The sequence below is a fragment of the Necator americanus genome, chromosome II (assembly GCF_031761385.1).
Source record: "Necator americanus strain Aroian chromosome II, whole genome shotgun sequence".
NCBI classification, from domain to species: domain Eukaryota; kingdom Metazoa; phylum Nematoda; class Chromadorea; order Rhabditida; family Ancylostomatidae; genus Necator; species Necator americanus.
Genome location: NC_087372.1, coordinates 9,942,267 through 9,962,337, shown reverse-complemented (window position 1 = coordinate 9,962,337; position 20,071 = coordinate 9,942,267). Strand labels below are relative to the sequence as shown.

Below are 20,071 nucleotides of genomic sequence, written 5' to 3'. Positions count from 1 at the left end.
ACAAAAGAGCTGCCTGAAAAAATAGAAGCGAAATGTGCGTGATATTTTACGAGCGGTACGGATACGCCTACGGTGCCGGCGGTTTTGTGCACGAGCCCTTCGAGTTAGCTACGAGCTGTCACAGACTCGCACCTTTTCTCTTCAGTGCTGCTTCGGTTTTGGAGGTACGGTCGTACAATTATCTCTTTTTTATGCATAAGATTTTCCATTTGATGGTTTTACATATAGGATCTTTTTTCCTACAAACTACCTGGTAGTAAATTATTCCTTAATATCACAACAGTGATTGATTGATGGAAGTTTTTGTGCTTGTTCAGAATTCCTTTAATCTTAGTCTCTCTTGTTGTTGCGTACAGCTATTCCTTTCTGCTCCAACTGCTCTTCCACGAAAAGCAGTGGATAAGAAACAAATTCGAAGCTAATAAACTTTAAAATGAAAGCGACGACGCCCTTTTCTTTAGTTCGCCTCAGAAAAGGAAACGGATGCTTAGGATGGCAGAATTTTCAGCATTTTCTGAGCAAAAGAAATGCCTTTTGCTTTGCGGTTCACTCAGATCACTTGCTCTTCTGCTGTTCTTCGAATTGATCGAGCTGGGGCCAGGAATACCTCCATTTGTTACAATAACTTGGCGACTATTAAGCATTGCTGAGCTGAAAAGGGTCCTATGAAGGCTGATTTCATGTAACTGTTAGTTGTGGTACCTTAACATTAAGTACTTTGTAATATCTATAAGGTTACTTTCCTCCACTCCAACTAGAACTTTTTTTTGAAGATAATGATTATTAGCAGTATCGAAGTACTCTCTACTACTTTTAATATCCATCGACCTATTCACTACGTTTTTTCGTTTCTGTCGGTGAAACCAGATCCAAGTAATGACAATACATTATTTTGCTTCAGGTGGAACCATGAGTCACGACGAGGAACCACCTCTCGTGGCTACATACAAAACTCAAAGGCCACCATGGATTGGGTTGTGGAGCAAGCGCGAGTAGTGAGTCCTAACCATTCGCTTTTTCGAAAGAGAACGTGTACGTATATATATATTAGTGGCATCAACAAAACATACTATTCAGCAAGGGGCGACCAGATTGGTGGAAAGAAGCCGGTTTTGAGGACGATGTTGTTCGTAGTGGACGGCTACGTATGGTACGTCATAGATACAAGGAGGAGGATCCTGTGTGGTTCGACCCTAAGGTAATAAGGAATCCTTTTATAGGAGAAGAACAAGCAAAACTTTTGTCTTAACCAGAAAAATAACATATAAAATAAAATAATATTAAGAAAATAAATAATAAAATAAACCTTTCTAGTCCTAAGCGTATTGTACTTGTACTTTCAGGTCCCCGATGGAACATCAATTACAGGACCCCTCGGTCTTGATTCAAAGTACCATCATGACATCACCGTGAAAGCTGATCAACCGGGAAGTATGGAACAGTTTCAGGATAAGGTATGTAGTTTGCAATTTCTTCTTCGTACTAGATTTTACTGCGATGTTTTTAATCTAGATGTGGAAAGGATCGCATCAATACAAAGCCATTGCCGAGAAATTTGATATAAGCAAAGAGCATCCGGGGTTTGATGTGAATCCGTCACTTAACGACTTGATGAATAGTTAGTTTGGTGTTTGTAGCTAAGGGATGACGACCTCCAAGTTTTTGCACTTATTTAGCTCCAAAGTCGCAACTAGGGCGTATTGCCCTTATACCGAACTCGTGGTATCACTATGGTCCACGATTTTTCGAAAAGCCGCTGAACGAAGCAACAGTTGAGAAGGGATTAGCCTGTGCTAAGTACGCTGCTTTCTTGAGTAAGTTTTCCTTCTTTAGCGTCTTCATCCCAACATCGTTTTGTAATCCTGGACTATTGAGCTATGAAACTGTTCTGTTAAAGCTGTCTCAAAATGATGTTGGCCATATATACATACCCGTGCATTTCGCAAGCTTATCCATACATCTTCCATATTATAAACTTGATCATCAATGCTTTTTTGAAGTTGGCTCTCCGATGTATTCACCAGATTTAAAATCCAATTGATGATTTTACACGTCCCCTTTAGTCGCGCACACATGGCATTCGTCCACTTGTAATCAAGCCTGAGAAGATGTGGTGGATGTCCACTCATGGGGATTTTCAGCTGTACTTGGAGTATCTAACACTCCACAGACATGTTCAGAATCGTTTCCCCCTTACTAGTCAATATCAAACTTCTTGCTGTCCGTAATTGTAGGTATTAGTCCGCATTGGCTAAGGATCCACGAATTCCTAACTTGACAGTACTATTTAAATACTCAGGAAATGTCATCGGTGCTCATGTTTTATTTTCGAAATGGAAATATAGAGCTATTCTTCCAAAATTGGACGTGATTTTACAATTGAAGTAAAGTAAAGGGTGAAGATTTTGTGGTTAATTGATTCGCTTGCGATGTGCCAACGCATTGCAGTACAATTCAGAATCGTTTTAGGTTTATGAACGGACGTACAGCCTCTACAATGATTTGCGGGGGCCAGCAGATATATCAAGTCGGTGTTTTTATTCTCCCGACTAGCAAACAAGTCTGGTAGCATTTTGTTGAGGAGTGAAAGACTTGATCGGCTCTACGGGTTCAAGCCATCGACCGTGCGGAACCTGTTACTAACTGCGCTACATCCAGCCCAATTTTTCATTTAACATTCCTAATTTTATGTTGCGGTAGAATCTTACTTTTCCATAGTCTTACCAGGGATTTTCGCCTTATTTAGCACCTTTCTATTTCGTTTGCCTCTAATTTCCATAACTTTCTTAGTGAATAGCATTTTCTTTACAGTGCTGCCGTATACGATACTTGAGATAAGGTCAACGGGATCTGTACCTGCTGAGAAGTTCTCCCCAAGAGCTTATGTGCAGCGGTACTTCCAACTCATGCCGAAACCTGCTATGGTCGCATTCACATGGGGATTTGCACTTTCGGCAGCAGCTGCAGTGCGCAAGAAGGTAACCTTGCAGTTGGTACCGTATCCTCCTTCTGCTTTCTTTGATGTGCACTTTAAGGATGACGTCAAGAACCATGTCTTCGCTAGTGCTGCCGTCGGAGCTGTTGTATCAGCCATGAGTGAGGACTTTTCCGCTTTTATTCGTTTATAAAGTGGTACGTATATACGCAGTTCTATTTCAGGGAACAATTTTGCTTCCGGGATAAGCATTGGACTAGCAACGCTAGTTCTTGGCACGTTCTGGCAGTATTCACGTGTGTCCGAGAACGGAGCAATGGGAATGGTTGTTCAGCCGACTAGCGCCGGTATATGGGGAGGTCCGCTCATATGGAAAGCGTTCCAATGGGGCGACAAGAAAGTTCCAGAAGAACGTTACTAAGACCATAGCAAAATTCGTCTGCTTTGTTTCTTCTGTAATTTTGGTCGAGTTCCTAAAGTTTAGGGTACTGTATTGTAGAGTTTTATCATAGCTGCGCCAAGATCATATGTTAATAGTTTTCAATGCGATAAAGATTGCACTGCTGCAATACTATCTTATAGTGAGATTGGCATAGTAGTTTGGAGTTTGAAGAATAGGTTTTCGAATATAAAGAAATATCATAACAAAGCTTATATTTTGACTCAGGTTAATGTTATTTGCTGTGTGGTAATTTTCGCTGCTTCGATAGCAAACGATTTGCAATTGCATCTCTACAAGTTACTTAAAGGCATCACCCCACAAATCTTGGGTGGTATAGATTTCAGGTGGAGTATTCGTATACGGGATAGTAGGTTATGGAGAGGGGGGTGATTCCGTCCATTTCTTCCTAATTGCCATAAAAAAACGGCCTGGAAGATGCGGCGCCGCACAAGGCTGGTGCGCTCCAGTCAAACTCCATGTAGAAAAAAAGTGCGCTAGAACGCCCGAAGCCTTATCTTCCGAGCCGTTTTTTACGGCAATTAGGAAGAAATGGACGGAATCACCCTCCTCCCCATAATCTACTATGTCGTATACGAATAGTCCACCTGAAATCCGTACCACCTCAGATTCGTGGAGTGAGGCCTTTAAACAGTTATTCATCTGATTCCAAGTGTGTAAATCAAGCTATGAAGATTCAAAAAAGGTGACAGTATGGATGCGGATATTAACCGAACAGAGAGTTCTACTGCTATAGGATACTCTCTAGGGGGAAGAGAGCCGGGACAGAAACGTATTGCTCGACTAAGAAGTGTACGTAGACATACAGTCTCTGAAGAAATCTCGACCTGTTACTAAATCACGGTGGCATCCCATTATCGTGGGATGCATCACATTCTTCTATGCGCCAAATATTCTCATTGCTGTTTGAATGTGCTCTGCTGAGTTTGTGTTCTTGGTCTTTATTCTTCATAATTTGAAGAAATTTTTTTTTCAAATATATCTTGCTAACTACACAGACCTTTTTTATGTTTAGCTGCATTTCAACGAATTTTCATCGCACGCTGTACAACGCAACTAACGCATTCAAAGTATCCACCTTGACAGAAGATTTCCAAGCTAACGACCTCCCAACTAACAGAAAATTTTGGAACACTTCACGAATTTGCGTGTCATCCTTACGCGGGGATATCAACATTTTTATATCATATTCCATACTCAGACATGTACTACCTACCCAAGCCATCCGACACCACGTGTTTTTCACGTTAAGTTGTAATATAAAACACTGTGTGTATCGCATTGCAAGGACAACTATGACAATGAATCGATGTTGGCGTTGTCTAGGCGACACTATGGAAAGGCGATTGCGTGCTACTTCATCACTAGTCTGCTTCGGTGAAGAATTCACAATATTCATTACACTCTATAAAACATGCTAATTCTGTGGTGGACAGTTCTTAGCACTTTACGGGATGCTGCTGCTGTCATTCCGATGACAGCAGCAATTACTGACGAATGCGATTCGCTGAAGAACTCTAGCAAAGGTGAGTGTTGCTGGAATGGATGTCGTGTAGGACTAAAATCAGTAGAAGTACCAAGTTGTTGGAAAGAAATTCAAACTGAAGTAAATTCATTCTGGAATGTTCATGCTTAATTGATTTCTGCACTACTAAGTCATAGACGCTTGATAGTATGAAACTTTCATATCGAGTTGCATCTTATTTTTTATATTTCAAAGATTTACTGAAAATTAGGTAGTATAGATAATTTAGAGAGATATTTAGATAGGCAGTATTCAAATAGTTAATTTAGATTGTTTACAGTAGATAATTTAGACAAATATTCAGATAGGTAGTAATTTAGATATTTCTTAAACTTGTTTCGAGTCATTTTTTGACCATTTCGTTAGTGCTTTTTATCCGTACCTTTGTTGGTGTTTCAAAGAACTTTTAGTTTTTTCCACAAAGCACCAACCATCAGATTCAAGCCTTTCAAGTCGTGAGATATATAATTTTGAGCGATATATAATAGATAATTCCCATAACTACTTGTTATCTTTTCTCTATTTTCCGGGCCAGATGTAGAGCAGTGAGTAAGAGGTCCGCTGTTGCTGCACCGACGGCGGTTCAAAACCACTCTAGTGCCAACTAATCCCTCATCCATTTGAGGTCGATGAATTGGTACTATCCATGTCTGGGAGGATAAAAACACTAGTCTCGTACGTGGGTTAGCCCCCGCATAGGCATTATGTAGGCGAACACGCGTTCCAAAACCCCAATGGTTACGAATTGCAGTAAATTGCGTTGGCGCCTCGCAAATGGATTGATATACCAAATGCTTTGTCCTTCTACACTTTCATGAGTTCCTCAATCAGCTTTTTTTCCATTCGAGCATTGCTACCTATGCTATTATCTAGTTGCCGTAGCACCTTGTTCAATTTGCCTTTAAATAAGTCAATGCTAATGTTGACCTCCTCCGCCATCCAGAATATATCTTGCTCAATCCATCATCGTACTGACACCTCGTTAGAGGCTCCGCTACTGAACTGCTGTTAACCAAGAACAATCTTCTTCCGAGTGCGAAAACTTGCATAAAGGATCTTGGACAAATAAAGGGGAGATATGTTTAGCTTCCTACGCAACTGGAATGATGGGAAATACAGCGCAGTTATCTAACTCTTCTAGTACAAGAGTAATTTCTTTGTGGAAGAGAATGTACTTCCGCAATGAACGCCTATTAAGTAATGTTAAAAAAGGAAAGACATTCCCCTGAAAAGCGTTAATTTTTTATTTCTTCAGTATATATTAATGGGAATAGTGTAGAAGACAATGATCTTTTTTTCTGCTCAAAACGGAATAATCATCGCCCAGGTTTCCTCTAGAGGAGGAAACAAAAACTCTTTACTAGATTAATTATTGCTGTATTCCTCATTTTTTCGAATAATTCATCCACTAATGACGGATGAACGGAAGCGACAGCAAAATTTCCTCGAGAAAGATTTCCGAAGACAACATTGACCTAATCCTTCTTATCAAGAACTTATAGTGTTTTTGAGAGAAAATTCTGTTTTCAGCCAAAGGAAACTTGAGTGTTATGGAGAAAAGCCAGCTTTCGATGAGGAATAGTATACCAATATTAGGCAACTCATAACTTCTTGATGAAGAAGTTCTATTATTCCTCGAAATGTAGAACTGACGCGTTTAGAAAGAAAACTGAATTTTTTTTGCCTAAATTCATAATAAGAAATAAGAGATAAAGCGTTGTTAGAAAAAGACAAACTTGATTTCACAGAAAATGCTACTACTATTAACTTTCATTGGTCAGTGAAGGCGAACGAAACAAAAAGTTTAGAGTTCGGCTTTGGCCGGACATCCAGATTTGTTTAAAATAAATTGTGCAAAGTGTCTGGCGTTAATCAATATCACTTTTGAACGGGTGGGGAAGGGACCTCCTTCGCTTTTAAACGGTTGGCGAAATTACCCCCTTCACTTTTGGGCGGTTGGCAAAAGGACCCCCTTCACTTGAGCTGCACCCCATGAGCTAAATCCCCTCCACTTGAGGAGGGTCCGGCTTTTCCCTATCGCAGCTATGGGTCCATGAAATGACTTAGGGGTGCTAGCCGTAGCTGTCAAGTCAGTGTTTTTATCCTCCAGATAAGCCTTGTATCAATTTATCGACCCCAGGGAGATGAGTGGTTTGGTGAGCACTGAGGCGGATTCGAACCTCCGATCAATCGTGCGGGCAGCGGAACCTCTTACCGCTACACTACATCCGCCCCTGTTTAAAATAATCTGTTGAACGATCAATGAAGAAGAACACTTTACATGAATAAAATTGTGGGGATCTCAGTATACAATAAAATGTACGTAAAAACATATTGATTGATCGGTTTTAAAAACAAAAAAATACAGGTTTTTCCGAAATGACCATACATCAACGGGAACGACTTGAGCACTGCATCTATACATATCTTACCGACTCAGAAATGAAGTTCAATCACGATCCGAACTCGTTCCATACTGATCCGCCACCAGAAGCGAAACTAACCATACAGGTAAGGGTGACGGTAGTGAGTTCCCAGTCACGTCTAATGTAAAAGTTTGCGATATCCTGTTTTGATACAGTTAGTTAGAAATCGGATACCTCGCACAATGCCTCGAAGATGTTTCCAAGTCCCATTTCCAGCCGAAAACCTGAAAGCTTTCAGATAGATGACGTTGCAATTCGGCACGTGCAGCTTACCTCTGGAAGTACATATCAGTTTCAAATTTACGGAGATATTTACCTGGTAACACACATCTTAGCACTTTTTTCGAACTACGAACAAAAAAAGGCAGTAGTAAAAAAGTTCTACGATCATCAATCACCATATCGTTAACGTCTCCTGATGGGACTACAAGAAAGAACAACCGCAAAAAAAAAAGAATTCTGCAATACTTCAGACTTGGGAGGACACTCGACTGAAATGGGAACCGTCCGAGTGGAAAGTTGAAAATTTCTACATTCACGACACACACAAGATCTGGTCACCGAATCTGATCGACCACAGGTATGTCAGCGTTGTTCGTGCTCCGGCGCAAATTCTTCTAAACAAACCATGATATTCATGTATATTTCAGTATTTGCACTGACATTACGGCATGCTCAGCTGAACTGACAGATGTGGAGATTGATAATGAGGGACGTGCGTTTGCTCGACTCACTTTTCGTTATTCTGCTTATTGCAACGTTGATTACAGCAGGTAAATTCCTTCATATACCACTGGATGCATCCACCGAAAATAATTAAGAGAGTGGGTTAAGTATCGTTTATAACTAACGTTCAATCCTCATTTTCGATCCTTATAAAGTAAAAAAGATGAAAAGAGGTTGATGAAAATCTGGTTTTCTTCGTTCTTGGATCAGGGAAAAGAGGAGGGCAAATCAGTGGAGTGGAATCATCTAGTACAGGGGAAAAGGGGAAGAAAGGAGGAAGAGACCAAACAGACTGTGAGAGTACAACGCCACCTTTCAATGCTTATGTGTAGGAAGTAAAAAGAAATTGACATCTAAATTTTAAGAAATAATGTGGAACGAAAAAATCTCCTGCTGAACTGAAGACCTTGCTGAAACACTCAAACTCACAAGAAACCCGTTGTTATGTCCATGTAATCATTGAAAAAGTAAATTCTAGGTTTCCTGAAGATCAAAACCATTGTTGTATCTATTTTACGGCTTTCGAACCAGATCGTGATGTCACCTTTGCTCTCGAGACGGATAAAAACAAAAAGGTAAGTCGGTAATAATCCCTGTTCCTTTCTTTTTTAAATCGAGGGTAAATCAGATCCTTAATGTTTCACAACTATCCGCATGGTTGCTTCGACTTCTTTTTTTGCCAGTAATTTTGGTTGCGTTACTAGCTAATAAAGAAAAGTTTGTAACTATGAACATTCGACTGATAATGTAAAACAAACCTTCCTGACAAGGTGAAATAATTCATGGGATTTTTTTTTCTGAAAATATTAACTCCACGGTCAAAACACACATTACATTAACCATAGTCAGTGCCGTTAGTTATCTAGTAATTCGTCTAGTAATTACGTACCGCTATGTTCACTCGTAATTGTCCAGGTGCATAGCAACCAGTGTAATGCTCGAGGGATATGCGTACCAGTTATGGTTGAGTCGGAAGTCGTGATGGTGAAATCAACGAATGATTAGAATCGTTTTTAATCGATACCGAAGAGTTTACACATAGCAATCGTAGGCGGCGTATGCTAACTCTACTGGGTTAAAGGCACCCCACGAATCTGAGGTGGTACGGATCTCCGGTGGAGTATTCGTATACGGGATAGTAGATTATGGAGAGGGGTGTGATTCCGTCCATTTCTTCCTAATTCCGTAAAAAACGGCCCGGAAAATGCGGAGCCGCACAAGGCTGGCGCGCTCCAGTCGAACTCCTTGTAGAAAAAAGTGCGCCAGAATGCCCGAAGCCGTATCTTCCGGGCCTTTTTTTGTCGCAATTAGGAAGAAATGGACGGAATCACCCTCCTCCCCATAATCTACTATGCCGCATACGATTACTCCACCCGAAATCCGTACCACCTCGCATTCGTGCAGTGATGCCTTTAAGTTGAAAGTCATTATGGTGGAATCAGTGACTGGTCGTTTTTATTCGATACTGGAGAGTTTAAATATAGCAGCGGCGTATGATAACTCAACTGGGTTAAAGCATCACACAATTCAAATTTGTGATCCAGCTGTAATTCTCACCCTCACTGGATTTGAACACGAAATCCGGGTTTCTTTCAGGTTGGAGTTGTAGTTGCATGGATACAAACAGTACGAGATTCGTGCGAAACCCTTCTTTTTTAAAGACGAAAACTATAATTTTGCACGACTAGAAAACCATTTAAGAAAAAGCCATTCAAGAAGTTCATATCCATGCTCCATACAAGCTCCAAAAGAATGAAGTTGAAATTGAGCGAAACATGTTCTTCGAAAACTCATTAAAGTTACAATATTCCAGGTAAACCGACCTGTAGCCGCACAGAATCTCTTCGACCGTGTGAGAGGTCTTTCTACGCTTGCGGACGAGCACTCTGCATGGGTGGTAGATGTAAGTGAAATCCATCATTTCACTGGAATTACTCACTAGCACTATTATTCGGCATTCAAAACGTAGATCTAATTCAGTTCCCGCAATCATTTTAGGAACATACTGCGGAGATCACTCATCTGGCTGGCATCAGTTCACTTGAAGTATTAAAAGTTTGTGTGCATGCTGAGAAGAAAATGAGTACAATAAGGATGGCATTGAAGATTCCCGTCACTATTGCGACACTAATTATGCTGGTAAGCGTTAACAAAAAGAGAAAAAACAAGAAAAAAAAAACAAAGTGAAACAATCCAACTCCTCGGAATTTAGCTCTTCATCAAAAAAAAAAAAGTTCAGTGTCAAGTCATATGTAACTTGGTCCAGTTCTGAACTAAATAAAGACGACAATTTACTATCATTTTGTGTACCAAATTTTATTTCCTTTTTTTTTGCAAATAATACCAGTCCAAGGGAAAAAATTTTTTTAAATTCTTAATTAACTACTAACGAAGTTTTTAACTTTTTCTTTTCTTTTTTTTTCTTTCTTATTTCTTAACTAGCTAACGAAAAAACTTTAAACTCTAGTAGTTAATTTCCACTTTGTTAGAATAGTTGTGTGTCATACAAGAACCATTGCAGGTTTCGCCACTATTTGGTGATCTTCGTACGCAAGTCTACATAAAACTGTTCATCCTTTCACTTCAAACAGTGTGTTTCATCTATCTTTGCTCAATTGCACCACCGAACGGTTTTGCTGGAGTAAGACCAAAACTTTGTGAGTTTAACAATGTAACCGCGCCGTTATTGTTAAAGCTTCAAAATTACTGAATACGTATGCTAATCACTATTGCAGACACCTACTATGAGCTAATCTTTGTGATGTCATCGATAAGTCTTCTCATGACACTGGTATGCGTTGCATTGAGCCGAGTTAAGAGGACTATAGCACCAACGCATCGCTTCTATTTGGCAGCTAAATTGGTGAGAAAATTACTGAAAGTTTTCTGAAAAAAAGAACTAGTAAGGAATTCTCCTAAAATTCCCATTTCTAAGGGCAAAAAAGATTAAAACAGAAAATCAAAGCAGGTGCTGAAGGAAAAAGAAACAGACCAATTACCTTCATGCTACCGTCGTTGCACTTTACCTAACTATAGTTGGGTCAAACGACATGAAGCAGGGTAGCGGTTGGGATCGTGTAAGAACATCGCCACCCATCTCTGCAGTTCGCCATGGTCCCAACTCGATTCCACTGCTATACATAGTTTGCTCATGCACATTCCCACGAGCACTTTCTCAAAATCTTTTCGGTCCACCTTTCGCACCTCTTCGATGTATATTATCATGGACCAGTGCAAAATTGAAAATTATTACAATTATATCGGTTTGTATAGTTTGTAGTCCTTCTCGAGAGCGACCAAACCAAGAGAGATGAGAAGAAGCAAAAAATAAGGGCTATTTTCTTTTCGGATTTATTTCTGGGTTTCATTCTTCTGTGAATGCGCAATTTCCCGTTGAGACCCAGTTACTGCTAGCTGTAGCTTTGCGGGTAATGAAGGGAAAACGTGACGTATCTCTATGCTTAAACCTCTGAGTCTATTCATTTCTGGAAACGACCGCGCATTTTACTTATAGCTTCTATGTTCAGATTGAGGATCTATAATTTGCTTCACCACACAGAATATAATCAGTCATCATTTATAAGGGCTACACACGAATTTTATGATTTTTAGGTCAATCGTGTCGTCTGTTGTATCGAACCGGATCAAGCAACTGCATACCAGCGATATTTGGAGGATACAGACAACCAGAGGACATCAAATGAGGTGATGATGTAATATGAAAATACGTAGATCCGGGGAATAGCAAACGATTTTCCACGTTTTCGTTGTCAATGAGTGAATACTGGTCAAATATAGTCCAATCAAAACAACATGAGGCAGGGTTCAGTTGGGTAAGCGACGACGCTCGAGGTGGCGCGTTGGAGATCGCAGCTGAGGTCGAGGTGGGACCATCGCGAACTGTAGCCGTGAGTAGTGCTAGCTAGGGTCCCTCTCGATCCTAACTGCTGCGCTCCAACAACTGCGGTGAGCTTCAGGGCGTTCTAACGCGACTATAGAATAACGAAGACCATAAAATGTAAGATTTAAGCCGATATAAACTCTTTTTTTCAGCCGGATGCAACAATGGAGTGGAGACACGTCTATTTGGCAGTGAACAACACAGTCTCAGGAGCATTCTTCTCCATATTTTTGATCATTGTACTAATATACTGGTTTTGATAGATACTTAGAAGCGATAGAAATGTTTGCAGATGTAAGTTATCAGTTTGCCTCACTATATGCACCCCTATTTACTGAAAAAACTATCGCAGCTGCAGCCCGATCAAAAATCCATGGATCCCGTTGCCGTATGTCTGCATTCGACAAATCTACCGTAGACACTCGATTAGGTTCGCTCGTGGCCGCGAAATTTTATTACCGTGCTTTACCAGTTCTAAGAGTATATATGTTTGCACTGAAGACGGCGTTCCATGGATCCACTGCACAGAGAGTGTGCGTCAGATGAAGGAATAGTGTGAGTTGCCTTGCATGCGTCGCGGCTCCCGGGGTGAACACACGGTGTTGCATGAAAAAATTTGTATTGCGTCACGCTACCTTACACCGTCGAGGACACCACAAGGTATCTATCTGCACAGCCAACAAATCGCTTAAACAGCAACTCTCGCTAAAATTCTCGGTGTTAAAGGCATCACCCCACGAATCTGAGGTGGTACGGATTTAAGGTGGAGTATTTAGTATACGGGATCGTAGATTATGGAGAGAAGGGTGATCCGTCCATTTCTACCTAATTGCCATAAAAAACGGGCAGGAAGATGCGGCTTCGAGCGTTCCGGTGCGCTATCTTCAACAACGAGTTCGACTGGAGCGCGCCAGCCTTGTGCATCGCTGCATCATCCGGGCCGTTTTTTTACGGCAATTAGGAAGAAATGGGCGGAATCACCCCTCCCTCCACCCTCCACCCTCTCTATGATCTACTATGCCGTATACGAATACATCACCTACCTTATACCACCTCAGATTCGTGGGGTGATGCCTTTAAGTTCTCAGCAGTAGCAAATTTACACCTGGACGAGTAAAAAAAATGGAAGCACGGAGCAGGCCAGTGACTCGACTGCTCGATCCATTGGTAGGGAGGTGCATGAGAAGGTAAAAACCAAAGGTCTACTCACGTTGTACAGTGGTAATTAAAACAGTGTTGCACCAATTTTAAGTTCTTATCGCTGCCGCACCCCGAAATCCATTGCAATAATCATTATTTTCGTGCAAATGACGCTTGTGTCTCTTTTTTTCCTAATTCCCTTGAAAACAGTATGCAGTGATCATCAAGATCTTGTATGATTTTTGTTTTAGCTCCTTTCTTAATTGTTGTGAAAAAGAAGTTATTCAATGCGGAATCAGTGCAGTATTTTTAGCTGATCACGATCTACTGGCTAACCTTTGAGCTATAATTCGAAAAACAGCATATTTACTGTATAGATGAAACACATTTTTTTTCAATTGGTCAACACTTTGCGAACAGCGCATCGTTTAGTTTGAGTGTGTGTTGTCTTCCCCTATGAAAATCTCATTCAGAGAACAAGCTCTACGTCAGGAAATCTGTATGCGAATTATTGCGCTATCACAATTCAAAAGAGTCTACTGTGTTTAATTCTTGCTAAGACTATGCTCAAAAATTATGTGGTTTCTTAATTAACTATCAAAAGTGATAATTGCTCCGGTAATTGATAATTTCGTTTGTCCACTTGTGTGTGTACAAATTGTGAGATAACCTAGATACTGTTTTTACGCAAACATTTGTATCTTATCGGCATAAATGAAATATTTTGTGTAACATGTAACAATGTTTTGCTTGGAGATGAAAGTAAATTGAGAGACTGACTATTGTCCATAAACTACCGCTCTGAAAGGCAGTGTATCACTATTTTTTCGAGCGGAACTCACAGCGGAAGCGTCGGTGCGGGTAGTAGATTGCGGAATCCTGTGTGGTTCCGCCCATCTTTCTCTTATCGTCGTTGTAAACGGCGTGGAAACTGCTTTATCTCTAAGAGGTACGTTAGAGCGCATCTGTACGTGTAGTCGGGTCAAAACGACATGAATCACGAGTGTAGTTGCGATGCATTTACGCACGCGCTTGAAACGGCGCGGTGGAGGCACCAGTTGGAATCGAGTTGTGACCGTCGCAAACTGTAGCGATGGGTGGTGCCAGCAAGGGTTTCACCACGCTTCTAGCCGCTACGCTTCGGAGCGCCTCGAGAGAACCCGCATACGCAATTGCGTACGTGCTTCATGTCGTCTCGACCCTACCATACACCTTGCGGTCCCCTCAGCAGCGTATTCGTTAGTTTCACTCGAATAGGGAGATGAGAAGCCATTATTAACTTTCGACCGCTCGCACGTGCATGCGGCGCGTGCACAGGCGCGCTACTGAAATCGTCGTAAAAAAAAACCTTGTCTTCCGCTCCGTTTTTTTATGACGATTAGGGAAAGATGAACCACACTGGATTCCGCAATCTACCACCCAAACTCTGCTTTTGCTGTGGGTTCTACACCACGTCAAAATCGTGAGACGTTGCTCGTAGGTAATATGTGCCCCTTTCGAAGCTCGTCATGGATAAACTACCTAAATTAGAGAAGAAAAATACTAGTTGGAGATCTTACAACATGACTGGATGCCCGTCCGTGTAGATCAACTATTTCTAATTTTAATTTCTAATCTGCAGAGGTTACCGACACTGAAGTACCGTGACCCACAGTAAAGCTTAAAAACAGAAGAAAGATAAAGACAATAGGTGACGCAGCAGATGATTGGTAGTGACTTTCATTGATTTGTTAACAAAGAATTTAAATCCTGATACTTGAACACCAAATATTTGAACATTTTGGCACCGCTTCGGCTTGCATTTTTGGGTGGAATCTCGAAAAGGCAGCTAGTTATTCAGATCAAATCTTTAAGATTGATTTTGAAGTTTTGAAGCGGTAACTTAAGTGCTTACTTGCAGAGTTCTCTCCCTCTCAATAGATTTTCTTTCAAGAAATTCATGGCGTTGCTTTTGCTGTGCCTTGCGCCAGATCTCCTCACTAATCATACATCTAAGATAAAACATTTACACCTGGAGGGATCGTACAGTTCGAAGTAATCATGCCATCCCGGCTTGATCTCTTCAAGGAGTCAGTTTGCCGATCTTTTTTGTTTTGAGAATTCGTGATACATGAAAGTGGTGAAAAGATGCTGGGTTTCTCCCTTTTTAATCAGAGAAGGGAAGGGAATGTGGAGCCCAAATGGGACATTTGTTTTTTTGTTTTTTTTTACTATACCTGTATTACCAGGTATATTTTTACACCCAATTTTCTGGAACCTTTGCGATAATCAAACTGCTTCAAAGAAAGCAGAAAAAAAGGAAGAAAAAAGGAAAGAAAGGAGATGAAATAGGGTTTCAAAGCATCCTAAAGCTCACGCATAAAGCTCTGTAAACTAAAGCCCAATGCTATTCGTTTCTTGATGCACTGAAAAAAAGTTCGCTGATTGATTGATGGAAATTCCCAAGAAAGGTAGAATTGAGTGATAGTTCGTGATAAAACCGAACTAGGAGTTACGTTCAAATTTATTAGAATCTGCCAAAGCTCTTCAAAAATCGGATACAGGCTTCTCCATGTCATTGATGAGCTTCTGTATTCCTTCCTAAATGAGTAAAATATTCAACGATTGATGTTGTCACTGAAAACTTAGCTTTTAGATGCGAATTCGAATCGACCAGTCCGATGAGGATCCCACGAGCAAATGTGAATAGTTCCAGAAGGCTAAGGAGTACTTTAAAAAAAGCTCCATTTGAGTGGTTTCTAGATGTTGAAATAAAAGATCTATCATTTAATGAGATGAAAATGACAATCCTTGATGGAGCAGTAGCGTGAGGATATTGGACTAAACCTGCAACAATCCTAAGCTCTCACCACAAAGTTCCAACAAGGTGCTAGCTCTACGGAGCCCCAACTGCTAGAAAGTGTGGAACGAATATAGCATCACCCATTTGAAAGAAAGGGAATCTTAGTACTATAAAACGTTGGTGGACCAAGTTAATGGAAAGTGCGTCATCGGAAAAAGTGCTGGAAAGGTCGATCATAGTGATCTGCAATCTACACTTTTCACAAATAAAGCTACAATCCAAATTTATCGAAAATTCCTGCGACCAAGTTGGAAATTTGTAGCGATAATTCCCTAGGGCTCAATTATTATTACAAATACCCTTAAATCATCAGTTAAATTTGACCACAATCGATTTAATTTTGTCCATTGAATTTTCAGAGACAATATTTTTAGAGGAGCTCCTATTCCTCCAAAAAAAAATGCGAAAATTCCTCCAAAGAAAAGCATTTACGTCGCTATGAGGAAAACTGCAACAAAGTTCTTTTTTTCTTGAAAGTTATAAATATTTCATTGGGGTAAAGGCTTCTCGTCTCTGTATACTCAAAAACTGTTCTAAAAGCAGTCGCCGGCGAACATGTCCAATCATGTCGACGCAACGCGCCTGCCGCGATAACGCTGCCCCATTAGATTCTCTCTCTTCTCTAACGAGCACCAATCGATAAGACATCGTGTTTATTGAGTGAATACATTCGACGGCGACTATGCCTTACTTTCTTTACCGTTCTGTTGTCGTGTCGAAGTAAATAAGTCTGGAGATTATCTTCAGTGACAGCAACGCATCCGACAAACAGTCTTTTTATCAGTGGTTTTAGTTGCTGACAGTGTTGCAACGATGTATGACGGGAAGATTTCAGTATTGGGCGGAAATGGTGGGTTTTCCTGGAACGAAACGCAAAAGAAATTGTTGTATGGTCGGGTTAAGACGGCATGAAGCTCGTTGCGGCTCGATGAAGCCGCGCGGCAAAGCTAACTTTTAAGATCGAGGTGGGACCATCGCGAACTGCAACGATGTGCAGTGGTGTTGGCAAGGGTCCCCCTCGATCGCAACCGCTACGCTCCACCGCACCGCTCCGAACGCAGCCGCTTACGCAGTTGCACTGTGCTTCATGTCGTTTCGATCCGGCTTTAACTAACTAACAAATCAAGGAAGGGAACACTTGACAAACTTTGGATCGCTTCAGAGAAGTAGATTGTGAAGCTATTAAAGCGAAAATGAAATCAAATTTAAATACATAGAAATTCGCAAAAAACCAACTGATCCCTCTTCGAAATCGACATATATGCAAGTACGATTAGTAACGAATGAAAATGGCGAAGTTACTCTGGGAAGATAAGAAATAGTTGAAAAAGGTTAGTCATTTGGCTGCGGTCATATGTATTCGTCATCGGTGGCGGCGACAACTAACACTGGCGGCAGTGGTTTGAGCGAAAATGTGGCCGAATGGCTATATTTCAAAGACGCGATCGCATATCATGAGCGTGTCACTAACAGCTGGTGATTATCGACCAGATGCTGCCATGCCAGTGCACTCGATCGATATGTGTCAATTGCCAGTGACACACTAGAGCTACACCATCGTGTCTGTGAAGTATACTGAAACTCTGAAGAAGAATGAAAAACGTATCGGTTGAAGAAAAGGCATCCTTAGCAATCAGTGCAATCAATCAGTCTATAAAAAAGGATAAAAGATAAAGTTTCTGGCGTTAATCGTTCCGCTTGGGATGCGCCCAAACGTTCACTTCAATTCAGAATCGTTTGAGGTTCACGAACGTGTAACTGGTCTATACAATGTCTTGCGGTGGCTAACCGATCTGCCAAGTCAGTGTTTTTATCCTCCAGACAAGTCTGGTACCAGCTTATCTACCCCGGAGGGATGAAAGGGTTGGCGAGCACTAGTGCGGATTCCAACCTCCGATCGATCGTGCAAGAAGTAGAACCTCTAACCGCTACACTTCGCCCGCCCCAATAAGTCTATACCTATCAAAATTGAGATCGCCAACGTCGGTGGAGCATAACGGTAACCCTAACTGGTGCGCACTACAGCAACTGAAAGAAAGACAAGTTTCTCATGGACATTATTTATAAATATTTACAAAATATTCAGAATTGAAGTTGTACTTGAAAATGCTTGTGCAGGGACCCGTGACCCCTCACGTGAACGGTTCCTTCTCTGCAATTTTCCTAAGAGAAAAACGAGGAAGGCCACTACACCGTTTCAAAAAAATATACATTATGGCACAACCGAACTGTTCGTAGCATAAAGAAAATGTTTCTATTTTATTTACAAGGTCTATTTAACTTATTACAGGTTTATTTACAAGACTTTTTCATATTCCTATTGGAGAGGGTTCTGCTCCCTAGGACCGCATTTGTTATTTATCTTACTTTGAATGAACAGACTAATTGTTTTCAAATAGGATCCCGGCAGAGGGATCCTGTATATAAAGAGTTCTACTCGGTGAGGTCCAGTCATTGCTACTGAGACCTGACTCCATGATGTCCGTTGCTGCTGTCTCATCCTCAAAAAGACCACCGAAGGCGACGGCACTGCGTGTTCCGAAATCAATGCCGGAGCATCCGACCTACGCTGTTATGGTGAAGGATGCGATCACGCAACTGAAGGAGAGGTCCGGTTCATCCAAGTCTGCCATTCTTAAATACATAACACAGCATTACAAATTGGGAGACAACGTATCAATGGTATGCTACTAGTTTAAGTGGTTCTGCTTAATGCTTGCGACAATTTTGTTTCCAGATCAATGTACATTTGAAGCGCGCTCTCGCGCGGGGTGTTGCCAAAGGAGAGCTCAAACAAGTGAGCGGAATCGGAGCTACAGGAAGCTTCAAAGTAAACGCTGACTACAAGAAGTTGAAGAAGACTGCAGCTCCGACAGTGAAGAAGGTGCGCTTATGTAGGAACAAGCCGCTTGATCTGAACATGAAGAAATGAGATTCCGTTTCAGCCTGTTGCAAAGAAGGCAACCAGCGAACCGATAGCGCCTAAAAAAGCTCCAGCTCCCAAACCCAAGATTGAAAAGAAACTGAAGACCCCCAAGAAGGAAGTTGTCAAGAAGAAAGTTGTCAAGAAGGAAGTTGTCAAGAAGGAAGTTGTCAGGAAAGAAGTTGTCAGGAAGGAAGCTGCTCAGAAAGCGAAACCCACGAGGAATACAACAGGATCTAGCAGTAGAAAAACTGTCAAATCTGTCAAGAAATCCACCGCTTCCAGGGTCTAGCACATTGCAGCTGCTCAACTTTACTGACTTCTTCCTACTGATTGTTTGATGCATATGTATTATGTGGAGTAAATGCTGATAAAAAGCTTGGTTATCAGCAAATGTTAAAAAAATTTTGGGGACACGGCAGAAAGGGTGGCTTTTGCAGACGGTCGTTTGTTCATAAAGCAGACATGTTCGTGCTATTGTTATAAAGGTTACAGCCAATTTACCAGGGACTTTAGGTCGTATTGCTGGCAGGAAATAACAAAGGATGCAGAGACCTATGCAGTGTTATACACACGCAGTTTTCTGTTGCAGAATAACTTCCATAAAGGATTAAAGGTTATTTAATACTTGTAAGCTTTGTGAGCTCTCGCGACTGGATGGTTGAAAAGAGCCCAGCTTTTTTCGATTCATAACCTAAGGGAAGGATACTGCGGTAGAAGTCAATCCTTGTACTTCAAGATAGAGTACGTCAGCTCGCCGATAGTGGCATGATCTCTAGATTAAGAGTCAGGTGCTACTGAAGGGGAGAAATGTTCGTAGGGCTAAAAAGCATACGCCTGTAATTTCTGGGCTTCTCTTTCTCATAGTTCTCTCATAGTTTTCATACCGCACGTTCAGAAACCTCAAAGGAAGTAAGAATTGAAGTCCAATGCGTAGACGCATCCAAATAGGGATTCATCGACGCCGTGCCCTTCATTGCATAACCTTCCGCTCGTTAACTCAGCCACGTCACTCACTCTAAGGCTGCCCGCAGAGTTCAGAGCCGCGCGGGCGCGCGGTTTGGCGGCTTTGCGGTTTTGGTGGTTATTGAGCACACTGCTGTGCATAGTCAATAACCACCAAAACCGCAGAGTCGCCAAACCGCGTGCCCGCGCGGCTCTGAACTCTGGGGCAGATAAAGCCAGGAGCGCTG

At 41.4% G+C, this 20,071-nt stretch overlaps 4 protein-coding genes across 7 annotated transcripts; 3 read left to right on the top strand and 1 right to left on the bottom strand.

Moving 5' to 3' along the window:
- Nucleotides 1-32: 32 nt before the first annotated feature.
- RB195_017349 (uncharacterized protein) lies at nucleotides 33-3,356 on the top strand (the record flags this gene model as incomplete). 2 transcript variants are annotated; one of them, XM_064184306.1, is made up of 10 exons in its annotated part: nucleotides 33-55; nucleotides 109-164; nucleotides 902-995; nucleotides 1,078-1,198; nucleotides 1,344-1,454; nucleotides 1,513-1,618; nucleotides 1,677-1,814; nucleotides 2,812-2,978; nucleotides 3,036-3,096; nucleotides 3,160-3,356. In XM_064184306.1, 10 exons carry the CDS (start codon nucleotides 33-35, stop codon nucleotides 3,354-3,356), a joined length of 1,074 nt encoding a protein of 357 aa, XP_064040187.1. The 2 variants fall into 2 exon arrangements, with proteins under 2 accessions (XP_064040187.1, XP_013302367.2); XM_013446913.2 differs by lacking the exons at nucleotides 33-55; nucleotides 109-164 and having other exon boundaries at nucleotides 910-995.
- Nucleotides 3,357-4,809: 1,453 nt separating this feature from the next.
- On the top strand, nucleotides 4,810-12,233 carry RB195_017348 (uncharacterized protein; the record flags this gene model as incomplete). Its single annotated transcript, XM_013446916.2, has 12 exons — nucleotides 4,810-4,921; nucleotides 7,289-7,431; nucleotides 7,585-7,665; nucleotides 7,820-7,926; nucleotides 7,997-8,119; nucleotides 8,551-8,647; nucleotides 9,886-9,975; nucleotides 10,071-10,211; nucleotides 10,594-10,729; nucleotides 10,808-10,935; nucleotides 11,685-11,777; nucleotides 12,126-12,233. The coding sequence occupies 12 exons, from the start codon at nucleotides 4,810-4,812 to the stop codon at nucleotides 12,231-12,233; spliced, it is 1,359 nt and encodes a 452-aa protein (XP_013302370.2).
- Nucleotides 12,234-15,096: 2,863 nt separating this feature from the next.
- Nucleotides 15,097-17,214, bottom strand: RB195_017347 (uncharacterized protein; the record flags this gene model as incomplete). Of its 2 annotated transcripts, XM_064184304.1 has the most annotated exons (4): nucleotides 15,097-15,104; nucleotides 15,470-15,518; nucleotides 16,656-16,815; nucleotides 17,192-17,214. In XM_064184304.1, the coding sequence occupies 4 exons, from the start codon at nucleotides 17,212-17,214 to the stop codon at nucleotides 15,097-15,099; spliced, it is 240 nt and encodes a 79-aa protein (XP_064040185.1). The 2 variants fall into 2 exon arrangements, with proteins under 2 accessions (XP_064040185.1, XP_064040186.1); XM_064184305.1 differs by lacking the exons at nucleotides 15,097-15,104; nucleotides 15,470-15,518 and adding an exon at nucleotides 15,640-15,693.
- Nucleotides 17,215-18,430: 1,216 nt separating this feature from the next.
- RB195_017346 (uncharacterized protein) lies at nucleotides 18,431-19,170 on the top strand (the record flags this gene model as incomplete). 2 transcript variants are annotated; one of them, XM_013446917.2, is made up of 3 exons in its annotated part: nucleotides 18,431-18,637; nucleotides 18,693-18,839; nucleotides 18,901-19,170. In XM_013446917.2, 3 exons carry the CDS (start codon nucleotides 18,431-18,433, stop codon nucleotides 19,168-19,170), a joined length of 624 nt encoding a protein of 207 aa, XP_013302371.2. The 2 variants fall into 2 exon arrangements, with proteins under 2 accessions (XP_013302371.2, XP_064040184.1); XM_064184303.1 differs by having other exon boundaries at nucleotides 18,434-18,637.
- Between the last annotated feature and the right edge of the window lie 901 nt (nucleotides 19,171-20,071).